Source organism: Pristis pectinata, chromosome 12, assembly GCF_009764475.1.
Source record: "Pristis pectinata isolate sPriPec2 chromosome 12, sPriPec2.1.pri, whole genome shotgun sequence".
Lineage (NCBI taxonomy): Eukaryota > Metazoa > Chordata > Chondrichthyes > Rhinopristiformes > Pristidae > Pristis > Pristis pectinata.
The window spans coordinates 25,463,272-25,478,887 of NC_067416.1; the positions used below are offsets into that span (position 1 = coordinate 25,463,272).

General features: G+C 37.9%; 1 protein-coding gene across 3 annotated transcripts in view; it reads right to left on the reverse strand.

The window, feature by feature from the left end:
• The window catches only part of ebf3a (EBF transcription factor 3a), a 114,262-nt gene extending 98,981 nt beyond the window's left edge, over positions 1–15,281 (reverse strand). For all 3 annotated transcript variants that reach the window (XM_052027196.1, XM_052027197.1, XM_052027195.1), the window contains exons 1-6: positions 14,664–15,281; positions 14,232–14,388; positions 13,813–13,876; positions 12,840–12,895; positions 10,277–10,350; positions 8,556–8,624 (exon numbers count right to left, since the gene is read on the reverse strand). In XM_052027196.1, the coding sequence (XP_051883156.1) occupies positions 8,556–8,624; positions 10,277–10,350; positions 12,840–12,895; positions 13,813–13,876; positions 14,232–14,388; positions 14,664–14,797 (554 nt within the window). In that variant the 5' untranslated portion in view covers positions 14,798–15,281. The remainder of the gene's footprint in view (positions 1–8,555; positions 8,625–10,276; positions 10,351–12,839; positions 12,896–13,812; positions 13,877–14,231; positions 14,389–14,663) is intronic.
• Between the last annotated feature and the right edge of the window lie 335 nt (positions 15,282–15,616).

Sequence of the window (15,616 nt, forward strand, 5' to 3'; positions counted from 1 at the left end):
CATAAAAGTGGTAGAAGCAATTATAATGAATTCTCAGGGAAAATGAGTAGTAGTTTACTTTGATGCCACACTTGAAAGATGAAAAATTATCTCTAAAATGGGATGTAGCTAAAATCTGTTGTGTATCATTTAACAGCTATGTCAGGTTAATTTTAAATACTGTTGTGATAAAAGTCTTTAGATTCATAACTGTGCTGTATTTAACTTACAGAAGTCATCTCCTTTTATATTTTATATGAACTGATTTTTAAAGTAGATATAGAATGTCTAATTTAATAAATGATCAGTATTATTTCAGAGGCTCTCTGTTAAATTCATTTCACCTTCCTCAGGGCCTTCTCTTGGCCATGGACCATTGCACAAATCATGGAGGTAACAGATGAATTCTGTCCACCACATAGATCGGTGTCCTATGACCTCAAACAGCAGGACCCAGCAGCATGTCCAATCCTACCTACAGAATATTTCCTTACCCAATCTTTCTAGTGTCACAGTACAAATTGCTATGTTCTGAAAATGGAAATAGATGTGGGATGCACTCATTGGCACCACTTCCAATAAGCAAATATTGAGGAAGAACTGACATAAGAGATCCCACTGAGGGACTACAGCATCCAAGCATATTGATCTGATTTACAAACCTTTTCTAATTTGAAACAAATGTTGTGGGTGTGAATCTGTGGAAAGGCTTGTATTACTTACCCTCATGTTGAATTGTGTGTATCATCAGAGCCACTGGATTTACTTTAGACTTTTCTTTTCATATAATTCATTGAAAACAAATGTTTTTATATAGGAGCAAATTATTCCAGTACTATTAAAACAGAATTAATATTATGATTTCCAACAGTTAGTGTCTATGTGATGGCAACAATGGACATATTGAAACAAACGCCTGCATTTCATTCTGAATGCTTGCAAAATCTGTTCCACTGTTAAAAGAGCAAAAAACGTTTCAGAAAGGCAGACTCTTTGAAATTGCTAAGTTTTATTCCCTGCATAATAAATGACCCATTTAGGTTTCACCAAATGCATTTAAAGTGAAGCATTAGTGAAAGTCAAAACCAAGAATTCAAATCAGAGCTGATGCTAAGTTCAAGGCTTCAATGTCCCATAATTACAGTTAATATGTCTCAATGTACGAATTGACCTGTGAAAACTTTTTTTATTACCACATTTTTAAGATTTTTTCCACAAAAGATATATCTCAGTGATATGCTGTTTGCATACTTAAGTCACTAACTATGCTGACTTTTACCAAGACCCCTGGCCCTCATAAAGCCAATCAAAAGAGGCAAAATGAAGTCATTGACATAGAAAAACAAACCATGCATCTCCCAACATTAGTCACTAATATGTCCTACAAAAACACGTGGTGTGCATTTCTATGCTCTAGATCCATGTGCATAAAAGTTAAATTGTACTTGATTATAGTGTTAGTGCTGTCACCGATAAGTTTGATGAAAAATCACTTTCTCACTGTTGAAATGTTGTAGGATGACTATGGAAAAAATTAAAACAAGTTAAATAGTTTTCATTCTAGTATAATTTACAATATATCAAAGCTGGGCATATTTCTAAGAGTACAAAAATTGATTCTCAAGTCCTGCTGACAGAACCTTTCTTACTCTGGTTCTAATTCACCACCTGCATTAACCATACCAATATTTATTAAAACCATCTAACTTTTTAAAAAATGGTTTGATGAAACCATACCTCATTCTTTATTATCCCCTCTTTGTCCTGTCTGTTATCTTCTTCCAGATGGATAAAAGTAACGGTTACAGCTCCATTCAAGAAAAAGCTGATAATGTAATTCAGGCTGGATAAGAGTAAATAGCTTGCCAGCCGAGGCATACACACCACAGAAGGCCTACGTAAACTTGTAGAGGAAATCCTAATCAAATTTTGGTTGGCAAAGTGCATACCTGACAGTCCACACAATACCAAAACCAATTCAATTTTACTGGTTGTTGTTCAGAAAGAATGGGCGCCCGCGTCAGCCCATTGTGCTTTAATAGCCCTACTCCAACTGTTAGGGCCTTTTGTCGCCTGCCTAAATTAAGCCTTCTGTGCGGTCACAAGTCCTCTAAGCATGGCTAGGGTGAATGTGCAGAGTGCCAGTAGTGCATTCAGTACTAAAAAAGGGGAGTGTTCGTCTTGTATACATAACTGAATTAAGTTCTTTTACTGCACATATGTCACAGTCAGATGAACCAAGTCTGAGCCTAACAATTTGCTTTTCAATAACTTTTTTTAGGCACAAATTAATTGTTGCTTACTCTTCACTTTAAAACTTATGCCCCCTTTCAAGTAAACTTTTGTTAGGAGGAGATTAGATTTATTAAATAAAGAAGTGCGTGTAAGTGATGTTTGGGGGTTTAACTCCGGCACGCTGTAATTTTAGTTTGTCTTCATTATTGAACCCTGAGACTTTTCAGTAGATCCAGTTGTAGTAACTGACACCCCAGCCCCCACTGCTTTGTTTCAATCAAAATAGGCTCTTTCAGCTACAGCAGGGAGAGCTGTCTCGGCAAATGAACTGCTCTTTCTCACCAGATGTGTAACCGTGTTTCGTCTTTCACCAGCGACAAGCTGGAGCCAGCTTCTTCCGTTAGCTGGGCCCATTCTACATGTCTTACAACAACACAAATGTAAAGCCCTTCCTTTGCACATATGTTCAACTCATTTCCCAATGAATTTACTATTTGAGAAACACAACATGATCCCTAGCAAACCAACCAGCTGTTCCACATTACTGTATTTATCATTAGGAATTAAAAGATAACAGTTGATTTTAGCTTAGTTTACTTCAATACTAAAATGCAATCAAACCTCATTAAAGCAAACTTTATTATATCAAACTCCCTTAATTAGGTAACCTTTTTTCCCCTTTGCCTAGCTGAATTTACTAATGGGGTTCAAATCTCAATAACAAAAAATATGCAGGATTCTTTTGTTGTTATTCGTAGATATTATCAACAAGTTTGATTCCATGTTAGTTCCAATAAAATGCGGTTTGGGGTACAGAAAGTAAACCATCTGGGTTCATGTTTCAATGATACACTTTGTACAGAGCATAAGTAATCAAAGACAATAACAAAAAGAGTTCTATGTTCAAATCCACATCCATTACTTGTTGACTGATAGATCAGCCCAAATAAGTGCTTTTTTTAATTTTCTCTTCAGTGTAATCTGTGGATGCCTTGCCAAGTACAGGTTAAACTCCCTGAGATTTCACTTCCTGTAGTCTTGTCTGTCAGTCATGTTCTGGCTTCTGCTGTGGAAACCTCCTTCTCCGAAGCTAAGAATTTCCATCTGTAGTTCACGATACCACTTCCCCTGCCACACACAGCCCTCCCCCGCACCACCCCCTCTCCACCCACACCACCACCATCAATTCTTGTTTCCTTATAAATGATTAAAATTTTGTGGAAATAAATGATGTATAACATTAAGTCATTTGGCTAAAAAACAAGCATATTGAGTCAGATTCAGGATTTTATAAAGTTTGTTTTTAAAACTTTGTTCAAACAGCTCCATTTCCACTTTCATGGTTTATTTTCACTTAAGGTTATGGAAAGAAATCTTGTTCATTTGCTGATAAAAATCACTCATTTCTATAACATTGGAATAACAGTGTTCTGATTTTGGTGGACTTTTCCATAAACCAACGCAATTTATCAAAGACTTCCAAACAAAATTACAGGCTGAAGCACTATCTCTCCTTTTCACCTGATAAGACTGCAACAGAAGCACGGAATGGTTTTTATCAGGTTCCTCATTTTGTATAGTTTTGACAGCTTGGCTTGTCTCCCCTTCCCTTACAGTTACTCTCATTCTCTCCCACATGTGCTCTTCTCACTATCTCTTGTATATAAGCATCCTCTTTTTCCCCTCTAATTTTACACTGTTGTCATCTCTCTAGGATTCCTCCTTGTCTCCACCCCTCCCTGTCGCTGCCCCCTCCCCCACCTCCACTATACCTCTAATCCCACTCCACCCCAACACAGACCCCAGCACACAGTCTCTGTTCCTTGACATTCCACTATAGTCTTTGGTCACTGAGATATATTTAGTATTGAAGACTGAATGAGCACAGCACTTCTCAAAATTGTTTTGTTTTTCCTCTATAGCACAAGAGATGTGAGATGGTCATAAATAATGCAGAAATGTTCACACCTGTGTACTTGTATGGAGACTGCACTTGTAGTTTCTCCTGACCTGAAATGTATTTTCTACTGCCATGCTCATTAATCAGAAATATACTGTATCCTTGAAATCTGTGCAGAAACACCAGTGGAAGGAGAGAAACAAGTGTTTACGCAGAAGACTCGCAGTTTATTTGGTACAAGGTACAGCTTGGAAAATGAAATTAATGCAAAGCAAAAAGCTGAGAAAATATCTGCCCTATGTTTTAACGTTGACACGCTCATGTACACGAGAAAGTGAAGAGGAAAACTTAACACCAAACTGTATTGCTCTAATTACATTATGCAGATGTAATGACAACATGCCATTCAAAGAAGGTTTCTATATAATCTCTAAACATACAGTGGAAACCACCAACAATCACAGCTTTGCATTAATTGTCCAAACACTGTAGCGTAGTAAGTGCTAGATAACAAAACAATGTTTAATTTAAAATTATTAAAATTTGAAAATCCTGCTTGTCATTCCCAGGCTCAGCCAAAACATAAATGGCATTCAAGAAGACAATGAATTAAATTTTGTTTAATGTCCCTTTCCACAGATTCTAATTTACATTGCATTTTTAACAAAACCGTTGACCTTATAAATGCTGGCATTTGTACAGCTTCAACAGTGTAGGGTTTAATCATGCTTTTCCAAAGCCATAAGGGAAAATGTTTTAACTGCTGGTTGGATATGGACTAGGAACAAAAACACTGGGATTGGTCAAATGTTTATCCTCAATGCTTCCGAAAACAGCCTGACAAGAAGATGTAAAGGTCTGGGGAATAACCCATCACTGTTCCTAGGGTCTAGTAATAATCATACATAATCGTTTGGAAATATAGCTAATAAGAAATATAATGAATGTTAAGCAAAATCGGCATTAGGCACAAATTACATGATATTAATAGTTGAACAGGTGCAGAAAGGCGCTTTAAATGAGGTAAATGAATAAAATGTCCCAGAGCACAACTGTGTGCACTGACAAAAAGTCAATCACATGAATTATTCAACAACTGAAGCTGCCAGCAAAGGTCAGCTTTCTTTGACCTTTGTGACAGGAAGTGAAAGGAACCAATGTTGACTAAGAAAACTGAAAATCAGTCTTTGGCTACTCCGCTACCATCACTTAAAAACTTAAAATGGGTCTTAAATAACAAGCGTTGTTGAATCAAAACATTTGATCCTGGTACATTTATATTGACATACCTATAAAAGTATTTCTCGACAATTACATTCAATGATATTGACAAACGCAAAATAATTAAAAGATCATGAATTCACATTGTTTCAGAACCATTAAAAATCATACAGATCCAAAGGCCACAGAAAATATTTTAGAAACCAGCAGGCTTGAAATTCAGTAACAGCTGTTAAACCTGACTAAACTTTTCTCTAAACTAAAGCCATTCCAATCGCTTCAAGAGAGAGAAAATGGGATAAACAGATGTCTGGCTGCTGTACAGGAAAATAGGACACACTTGGAATGATAAGTCTCCTGAACTGTACAGAAATGCCAGCTCTACAGGGGATGCCAGTTACTACTAGTAAAGATGCCAACTTGCTATTTGACTGCACGGGTGCCACTGGGAACATTCTGCTATGTGTGCTATCCGTAATGTATCGTGAACCCATTTAATGTATCCCAGCACAGCTACCACAGCTCTCACTAGAGCGTTGCTGTGCTGTGTTGTGATTGTAATATAATCCTGCCTCCTCTTGTCTTCCTCAACAATCAGTCTTTTCAATTTTCAACAGTTGGACATTGCATCCATCTACATTGAACCCACACAGGGAAGGAAAAGGCAAGAGGATGTACCTTTCCAGGAATTTCCGCAGTTAGCAATAAAATACACTATGCTAGCACGGAAGAATTATTTTAGCACAGATTATGTTCTAATTTAAACAGCATTCACAGCATCCTGTAATCATTTAAGAGCATCAGAATGTATTGGAGAAATAGGATTTATCTCTTTAGATTTGTGTGATATAGACAATGGGTGTTCCTAATAAGAAACAGCTGTTTTTTTTGTTTTCCCAGAAAACATTATTTTACTATGAAAATGATATTCTCATCCTGCCCAGCAGTGCAACAAAGCATGTATGTTCTTTCTTCCCCCCCTCACCACACCACCATCCCCACCAACACCATCACCCCCACCCCTCCATCCCCCTATAACCCCACTCCTCTGAATACGGTTAAGTCGAAAAGATTTTCCTCTAAACAGTTTATTTGCAGTAAGCTGCTTTTTTGTTCACCTAACGATGGACAATGGCTTTGATTTACGGAACACTGCTTGGACCTGAGCTGGAACAAATGTGTGGTCATAGATCTCAATTCAAGATTGAATTATTGGTTCATATCCTGAGGACAAATATGCCTTATCTGTTCAGAACCTGCTAAATGTGTCCGAGGGCAAAAAGGAACTGGTAGAGCGTGCTCCCTGTGATTCCTTTTAGAACCAACTAGCCAAGTGATGAGATTGCTCACCAGGGGACTCTAAGCCATACAACAAAACAGCGAAAAAAAACTCTACAAATGCAGGTTCTCACTTCGACTTTGTTTTAATGTCTGTGAAGACTTGGAACCCATATCTCCATGTAGACCTAAATGTTTATGCTTTAACTTTAGCACTTTTCCAATTCACCTCAAGGCTATAAACTTTTCTGCCCTTCCTACTAACTATACACTTCTTAAATTTCTATGTACATGTCTGGCTAAAGCCTCTTCCGTTTCTTCACTGTGCTTGGCACAATGTGCAACATTAAGTTCATTAGAATTCCTACATTTACAATTCTTTTAAATATTTCAAGTAAATTTAGAAAGGTGAAGCAGATTTCTCATAACTAATATAGTTTCAGCAATTGCACTAGTTACACTATAAACTGCTTAGCGGTTATTCTTAAAATATGTTTTGATGTTGTTTTCTTAGTCAACTAAACATAACTATTTTATGAGGAACTGTATGATGATGTTAAAAGGGAGAAGGTTATATAGTTATACATATTTTTTGTTGAGGGTTTTGTGTTTTAAAATTACTGGTCTTCAAATGTTTTCAAATAAAATGTTCTAATTATATTAGTAGAAATGCCTTGCAAATCCCTCTAAACTGCCTAAAGTAATATTTTATTTGTATTATTTATTTACGGTATAAATTTGAATCCATAGTATTAGAATCACTATTTCACCTTTCTCTATTATAAACGAGTTTTTCCCATAAATCTTACTACAGGTTATAATGCCATCACTATTGATAACACAATAAATGTGCAATATTAATGTGTCTTTAAATTACATCATAATATCAGCTCAATACAGATGCTCAATAGCCACTGTAATGAAATAGCATAATAACCTGAGTCATAAATGCAAAATCATTTTTATAACTTCTGCCAGACAATAGCAATGAAGAAGGCTGATGATAGTGAAGAATATTAAGAAAATATGCAGTGCATTTATTTTCAATATTCACCTAATAAAGTAAAAAACATTGTGTATTATAATTGCACTCTTTATGTAGAAATTCTACTTTGAGTCCATTAGGACAGAAACACTAAAGACAAATATAATTGTATTGATTTTTTAACACCAAGTTCTTCAAACTGTTGAACCTGCCTTCAATTGCTTGACACAATCCCAGAGTGATGGCAACAACTGGTCTGCCCTATTTGATTACTAATAAGAAAGATGTCCCCTCTGTCAGATAGCTAACATTCTCCACTAAGCAAACAGCTATTCCAGCTAATCAAACATTGGCACTGCTCTCCACTGGTGGTGCATATTTTGTCAGGCTTAACTTAGGGTCTTTCCTGGTTTAATTTTCAGACACTGAAACCAAAGTTCATGATCAGAAGATACGTCAGTAATGAAAGCGGCTGAAACCCAGCTTTGCTCAAACTCTACTAAGGTGTTGAGTTATCATACCTATACTTTGCAGTAACTTTCAACATGTGACAGCAGCGATGTTAAACAAATTTAATGTCACAAGCCTTTCAGCAAGGTATGTTTCTTTCTAACAAAAGAAGCCAATACGTAACTATTAAACAAATGGCAACTAAAAGTAACACAAAATACCTGTGAGTTACTAAGAAACAGATTAGAGCACATATCTGCATTTAAAGCCAAAAACTCTCTAGGCATAAAATACTCTTCACAGTGAGCATGGTGGCAGATGAAACTGCTTCCCTTGACAACTCACAAGCAATTACTGAATCCCCACAGAGTGAGCCACCAGGTTTCCAAGTCAACCCACCTGTGCATGGTAACACAAAAGGACAACAAATGGAACAATGCACAGAATGAACTGAAAGCAAGACTGGGGGTAATGGGCATCAAAGAATAAAAATTAATACATTCATACCTGTCAATAATCACAGGATCCGAGGGAGTTTCATTTCTGTTGCCGCAACTTTTTTTGTCACAACACCGGCTGCAAGTAAAAGAAATAATCTTAAGTATGTTTTAAATAAATGATTATCTTCCTCCCTGCCCCCAGCACCTTCCCCAACTTCAACTTTGATATAATCATGGCCAGTGAACGAGCACCATAATGGGAATGTTAAAAGATTGAAAAACAACATGTTGTGGTGTCTGTCTTTACGTTGATCTCAGAAAAGAAAGAGGCAGGAGGCTAGGGAATAGGTTTTCACAGCTTCCGCTTTTGTTTACCTCTAATTGTCAAGCTGTTATTTCTGGAGAAGATGCAAGATGCCACCTTCAACCAATATTTCTGTGGGGCATTTATTAATTGGAACCATAACAGTCTGTATGCCCCTTTTGTTAATTTAAAAAAATCCTTTGTTAAGTATATGTTTCAGAAATGTAATTGAAATTAGAATATAGCAAATATAATACATGATTATATCTTTAAAAATCATAGTTGTATAATGGTTACATGTCTAAATTGGCTAAATTAACACCATATGGTAGGCAAAGTATATAAAGCCTTTTAAATCTGACAGCTAAAGTGATTAAAGAAAGTCTACAGTCTTCCACTTACAGCTTAAATCACATCTGTGCTCTCTTCTATGTTAATTGCAATACATGCAGTAGTGGATAATAAAGAAATTTCACTTTATTGGTTGTAATTTATATTTATTACCCAGTATAGGGAAAACTCTGCTTTTGTATATTAGCACTGTTACAGTATGTTTTAAGTGAAATGACATTAAGCAATAAGCATAATAGCTAGGAATAGTATGCCCCTTAGAGTATGATACCTGCTACTGTAGCCTGAAATTCTGGTTGCACTTCCTGAACAGCCCTGCTCTAACAAGCAACTATATTTCACATTCAATACATACAAAATCAATGATGCATTTTTTATTTCCCTTGCACTGTGAAACTCTTATGGCAGTTAGAAAAAACAGGTGGGAAATTGCTCTTCTGACACAAATCCTGGTGATGTGCATGCTATCTAACAACAGTATGAACAATGCATCACTGCTCTAGAGAAAAGGTTAACTGACAGTATCAAAATCAATTCTCACATACATGAGCTCAATAAGTACAAAGAGTTTCTTTTTTATCAATAACAGATTATGGTTTATCTGTGGTTCAACCTAGTAAAGAAGGGAACAGTAAAATAACTGCATGATCAGTGACTCACTCTGGTGGAATCACTCTCGTGTGCATAAACTATAACCTGTTTTGGTTCTTTTCTTAAAAGTGCAGCGCAATCGCAGGAGTAACATATTAATCCAATGCAGCGAACAGCATGTTAGATTTAACTTCCCCATGTTCAAGGCCTAAGCAATTACCAAGACTTCCAACGTCGGCAATAAAACATATCTTACGATTAATGAAACATAACTTTCACGTTTTGTTTAAAAACGTAGTGCCTCTTTCCATTTCAATGGGTGGGAAATGTTGCTTTATTTAACATCAAAGGAGCATTTTATTTCATTAGCACGCAAAAAAATAACAATGTCCTAAACTTACATTTGTTAAAATCTCTTCGTCGTTAGTATAAAGTGGTAGTTTTGCCTCCCGTGCCTTGCGAATTGAAACTGTATAGCGGAGAGTAAATCTTGTGCAACTTTTCACATTGACAACGCACCTTAAGCGCCACAAGTAGCTTACCTGCACATAATTTCGTGTGTAAGTAGGACTCTGCACATTTCGGGGTTTTTATCTTGGCCTTCGTATACAATCGGCTGAAATAATTATCCAAAGAAACAACAATCAGAGTTTTGACATTGAAAAGTTGCCTTTAACAATGACTAAATGTCGCTATACCTGTTTATGCAGCAACACTGGCCATTTTTTAAAAAGGAAAACAATAGTTTCCGGATCATCCTAAACGATTCTTTCCCTGATGTTCATTAAGACAATGTATACATATTTAGAAAGAACAGTAACAGCAGAAAAGGCCCAAAATCTGAGATTTCTGACCGCCCGTCAGTCTGAACCTCACGGTCACGTTTAAATCAGTTAGAACCTATCCTTTAACAAGGTGAGGAGTGCCTGTCATTCCCAGGTATTAATTACATGTCGTGTTGAATTTTGATCGTGTATTTTATGAGAGGGGGGCAAGAATACGACTGGGCGTCAGCTCGACAAAAACGTTAATTGCATTTGCCTCGCACCAACCCCCCACTCCTCAACATGTTTGGGAAGGGGAGAGTGCCGTTATTTATTTTGTGAAGCGGCACAGCAAGTTTTGGAACCAAACAATGTTGTGTTTTAGTTTGTCGTTTCACCTTCTCTCCCACCCCCATTCCCACCCAAAAAAAACCTCATAGTTTTTTTTTGGTGCGATTTAGCCTGTGGAGTGAATCTGGTATTTATTTTTCAATTACACACAATGATTTTTTTCTCTAAAAAGACAGTCTGTGAGTACGGTTGAGTAATTATTGAGCATTCGTTCTAACAGCAGCCAGATGGTGAGAGCTCTAGGTGTGTTCGCCTTCTCCTCGCTCGCCTTTCAGCGAGTCTTCTCCAGCGAGCAGTGCGCACAAACGCACCACGCTCCTTTACAACTCAGCTGAGCGCATCGGATCCCCAGTTCCAAGCTGTCTGTACCCTTATTATTCACCTAACGAGATTCGCTTTGCTCGCATTGTAACGATCTGCACCTCCCCAGTCCAGATGCTTATTTTCTGATTGTTGTCAATGAAATAAAACATGACTAAGTTGGGAATGTTATTGTTTCCCCTCCTAATCGCCATTCCTGCGCGCTTTTTTTTTGTTTCGTGCTTCTCTGTTTTCATTTTGCTGCAGAAATCCTAATCAGTAAATTAGTTGCTCTGCGCCGTTGACTCTTTGATCAGTTACATTGCTGTTTTCCATCAATCAAGTGAGATTAGAGCTTTTACAAAGCCTCGTTTGCATCATTAAAATAGTAAAATGCGTGGCTCCGTGAGTAGATATCTCTTTTAAAAAAACAGCCTCTTCGTACCAAGCTCTTTAGAAGCAGGATATACACCCTCCTAATTAGGCTACGGCGATCTCGGCAAGCGTTTACCTTACAGATAAAATGGCAATAAAACCATGTTGTCACCTTTTAAAACACAGAGGAACGGTAAGGAGGTTTCTGACCTATTGAAATAACTGTGGCAAGTGGGAAATAGCATTGGGGTTCTTATGATCAATGTCAATCCCGTGCCAGACTCAGGCCCTTAATTCCAAACCTAGACATCTATGGGTCATCTTATGATCTGCGCGGGCACTGCTTAACACTGTTCCTTTTTTTTCCCAACTCGCAAAATCACTGCGTGATCACAAACTTAATTAGGAAATTTGAATGATGAGGCAGACATCTGATTCCATGAGATGAACGTATGGCACGTAACGTGTACTACTGCCCCCCAAAAAAGCGCAAAACTAAACAAGCAAAAATAACGGTTTTCAGCGGATGGAGGAACGAGCAACATATTTGGGCAATTTCTGGAATGGTGTTCTTTATTAATTTATAATGCATTTGTGACAATAAAATTACAGTGTAATGTAAATCAAAGTGTATTGGGGAGATGGTGAAATATTTGGCGACTTTCAATTGGAAATGTAAACGTGCCGACTCCCGTGGCTAATTACTGTGCAGCACTTTTGATCAACCATACTTATCATCTTTGAAGTTGCAGAAGACAGGCTAAATAATTTAATAAGCAACTGCCTGTAATTATGTTATTTACAAGGTATGACAGACAGATGATAAAGAAATACAGCTGATCTCAGGGAATGGACTGCTTCGTGACCCCTGGCGCACCCACTCAAAGCTGCAGCTTCTGGGCAGGAAAAAAAAAGTGGAGCTGAATTATGGAGAATGGGCTGAGAGGTGAATTGGAACTAGGAGAGGACAAGCTGACTTTTCACCTGAGCGCATTTAACTCCGCAGACAAATGGAGACGCCAACTGCCAGATCACCCAGCTCCACAATAACCAAATCACGCCCTTCTTCACAAAGTGCGAATTTAACACTGGGAATTTTGAGAGGCACATGCATAGTAAAACTTAGCTGAACCCAAACAAATTTGTGTTGATTTCAAGACAGTCAATTCATTTAAAATACTGCAACTTGCAAAAAGTGTTGCTTTCCTACCAAAGCATGAGAAATTGTGTACAACGTAGGCTCTGAGGTTAAATGAATAAAGCCATTGTAAACATTATAATGCAAAAATTAAAGTGTTTTTTTTTACTGGCTCACCTGTTTGGTCATTGAATCGATGAGCCTGACGTAGAGATCCTGTTCTGTTCGCACCCCTAGAAATAAAGTAGTATCAAATTTAACGGCACTTAAAAAGGGAAACGTGCGTTATCAATGGATGGACCGTCTCAAGATCCAGATCATTCAAAAACAGAAAGGCAAGTTTGCATACTACATCGCTCTGTTAAAGGACACTGTTAATTTGGCAAAATATGGAAGCTGGTGTCCTTGTAATGAATGCAATAAAATGAGCTGATAGGCGATAAAACGTGAATAAAATATTCGTCAGAGAAATATAAACTGTATCCCAGGAAATTCATGAATTCTTGACATTTATTGTAAATTTTATGTTTAGTTGAAATGTGCAATTTGCAGTGCTGTGAAGCGTGGAGCGCTGGTCTTTAACGGGGCCAATGTTTGTCCCATAGTTTGTATATTTTCTTTTTGGACAGGTATTCCATTACACTCAAACGGTGATAACTAAGGTCACGGGTATACTTAATGTTTTGGTTATGATATTCAAATCTGGAGTTCATGGTCAATAGTGTAAAAAGCAAGCCCAGGGCACTGTTTAGATCTTTTAGATCTAGAATTTTACTTTAAAGATTAGTTTTACTGTCTGCGTTTGACTCTTACAATATAGGACAATATGCTTCCCCACAGGATCACCATACAACAACGCCAAAAGGGCATGAAATTAAAAAAAAACATTAAAATTGAACGAGGACTCTGCTTCAAGGGATGGGAACAGCATCATGTTCACTTTCAAAGCTAAACGCCCGATAAATCAGGAGAAGCGACAATGAAATTCTAATCTTTTTATTTTCTTTTTACACCTAATTGCTAGCCAGGTTGAACTTCAGAAATATACAAACAGTGACTTGTATCTACACCACATGACTCACACCCAAACCCTATTAAAATAGAAAAAGAAAACCGGTACACCCCTCTGGATCAATTCAGTTCAACTTACCATTGCTGTAAAGTAACTGAAGTTTGTAGTGTATTCCATTGTTGGTTTTTTCATTATTTGGCTCCTAAAAGCAACCGTTATAAATGAGTAATTATATAGTTCAATGTATTCCATAGTTTATTTTTCATGTCTCTTTAAGTATATGTGTTTATAATTAACAGCTTGCCATGTCAGTCTCTGGCTTGTTAAGTATGCGGCGAGTCCTTGTATTCTAGCAATAGGAAACATTTTGCTTTTAGGCTTTTGTAATAAAATAATATTTACACACAATGTCATAAACAGGCAGCTATTTTTCTTAGCAGCCGAGAGCTGTTATAACAAGCAGAACTACACGTGGTTTGGGCGCCTCTTGAGTACCGTTAGGCTTGTTAGTTATTGTGCACTTAAAGAGAAAATCATTTCTACAGTGAGCAACTTACTTTATCTTTCTCCACAAAGTCCACATAAGCTGTTCTCTCGATCTCGACGGGCTGCCCCTGCCTGTCGTAAAGGGCCAAGACGAAGTGGAAAAAATTGGATTTTCTTAGGTTTGAGGGCGGCTGCTTTTCAAAATGTGCCCGAGCCAGACCCACGCCGCTGCGGGAAAACAATAACACAGTGTATCGGTGAGAATTACCTGCACTAGAGACAGAGACCAACTGATGGAAAACATGGGAGATGGGAATCACATTTGGGAGACTAGAGATTTCTTGATTTGTCGCTAGCAGTAATATGATGTAATGAAAGGGAAAGTGAAGGGGAGCAGAGGGAGAGGGGGTAATTGATAGAGTATTGAGGGGATTTGGTGATTTTGGGTCGATATGAGAAACATAAAAAAAATCAGATGGAAGGTAGTATTTGATTATACATACCTCTGGGCGGCCGTGTTAGCATCCACTACCCCAGCTGTGTGCATCCATGATCGGACCGGATTCATCCCACTTCCTAGCGGTTCCTCTTTCATGGTCGTCCCACCTCTTGGTATATTTTCCTGAATTCCAAACATTAAAACAATTTTTTCTGCAAAACCAGCTCCTGTACGGTTTTAGGATCTAGGAGATGTCAGATTTTTTTTTTCCCACGGCGAACGGAGGGGGAAATAGATGAGAGATGACTTTGCTCGTTATGATCAGTGAGAGAAAAGCCGAGTTCAGACTTGCTTCCTCTTCAAGCTGTCCTGAATTGGCACGACATAAACAATTTCAGTAGTTCAGCGCTAGTTGGATCGTGATCCGTTGTGGAGAAAAGTACAACTAGCGGGAAATTTGGTTTAAGAGTAGAAAAAAATGTTGTTTGTTGATGTTGTTCTCTCAGTGTGGTGTCATCCTGCTAACAGCATCAAAGGTATTCTGCTTAGGACACTGCTGAATCGACCACTTCTGACAAGGTTCTCCTGCTCCAAAAGACAAATAAACGAAAAATGATTACCATAGAGGTGTTCCTGGACACAGGAGAGGTTGATTAGGGCCTTTAGCGTCTCACAGAATGGATGGAAACATACAAACTCAGCCCTCTTTCCCCTAGGAATGGATCCTTTCCCGGGAGCCAAAACTCTAAACCCCCGGGACGGGCGCTGACAGATTCTGACGTTTAGGGGAGGAGACAGCGGCCATGTATGGAGGTCTTATTAGCATAACCAATCGGAACGCTGCGACGCTTGCGATTGACAGCCACAACCTGAGCCGCTGCGTGAGCTGCCCTCTTTTTTCTGCTCCCTGTGTATTTTTCCCTTCTTTTTCTTGTACCCAAATTTGACATCCAATAAAATCAAATGCAGACATTATTATTAACATAATGAATCCTTTAGGAAAAAAATATACGGCGA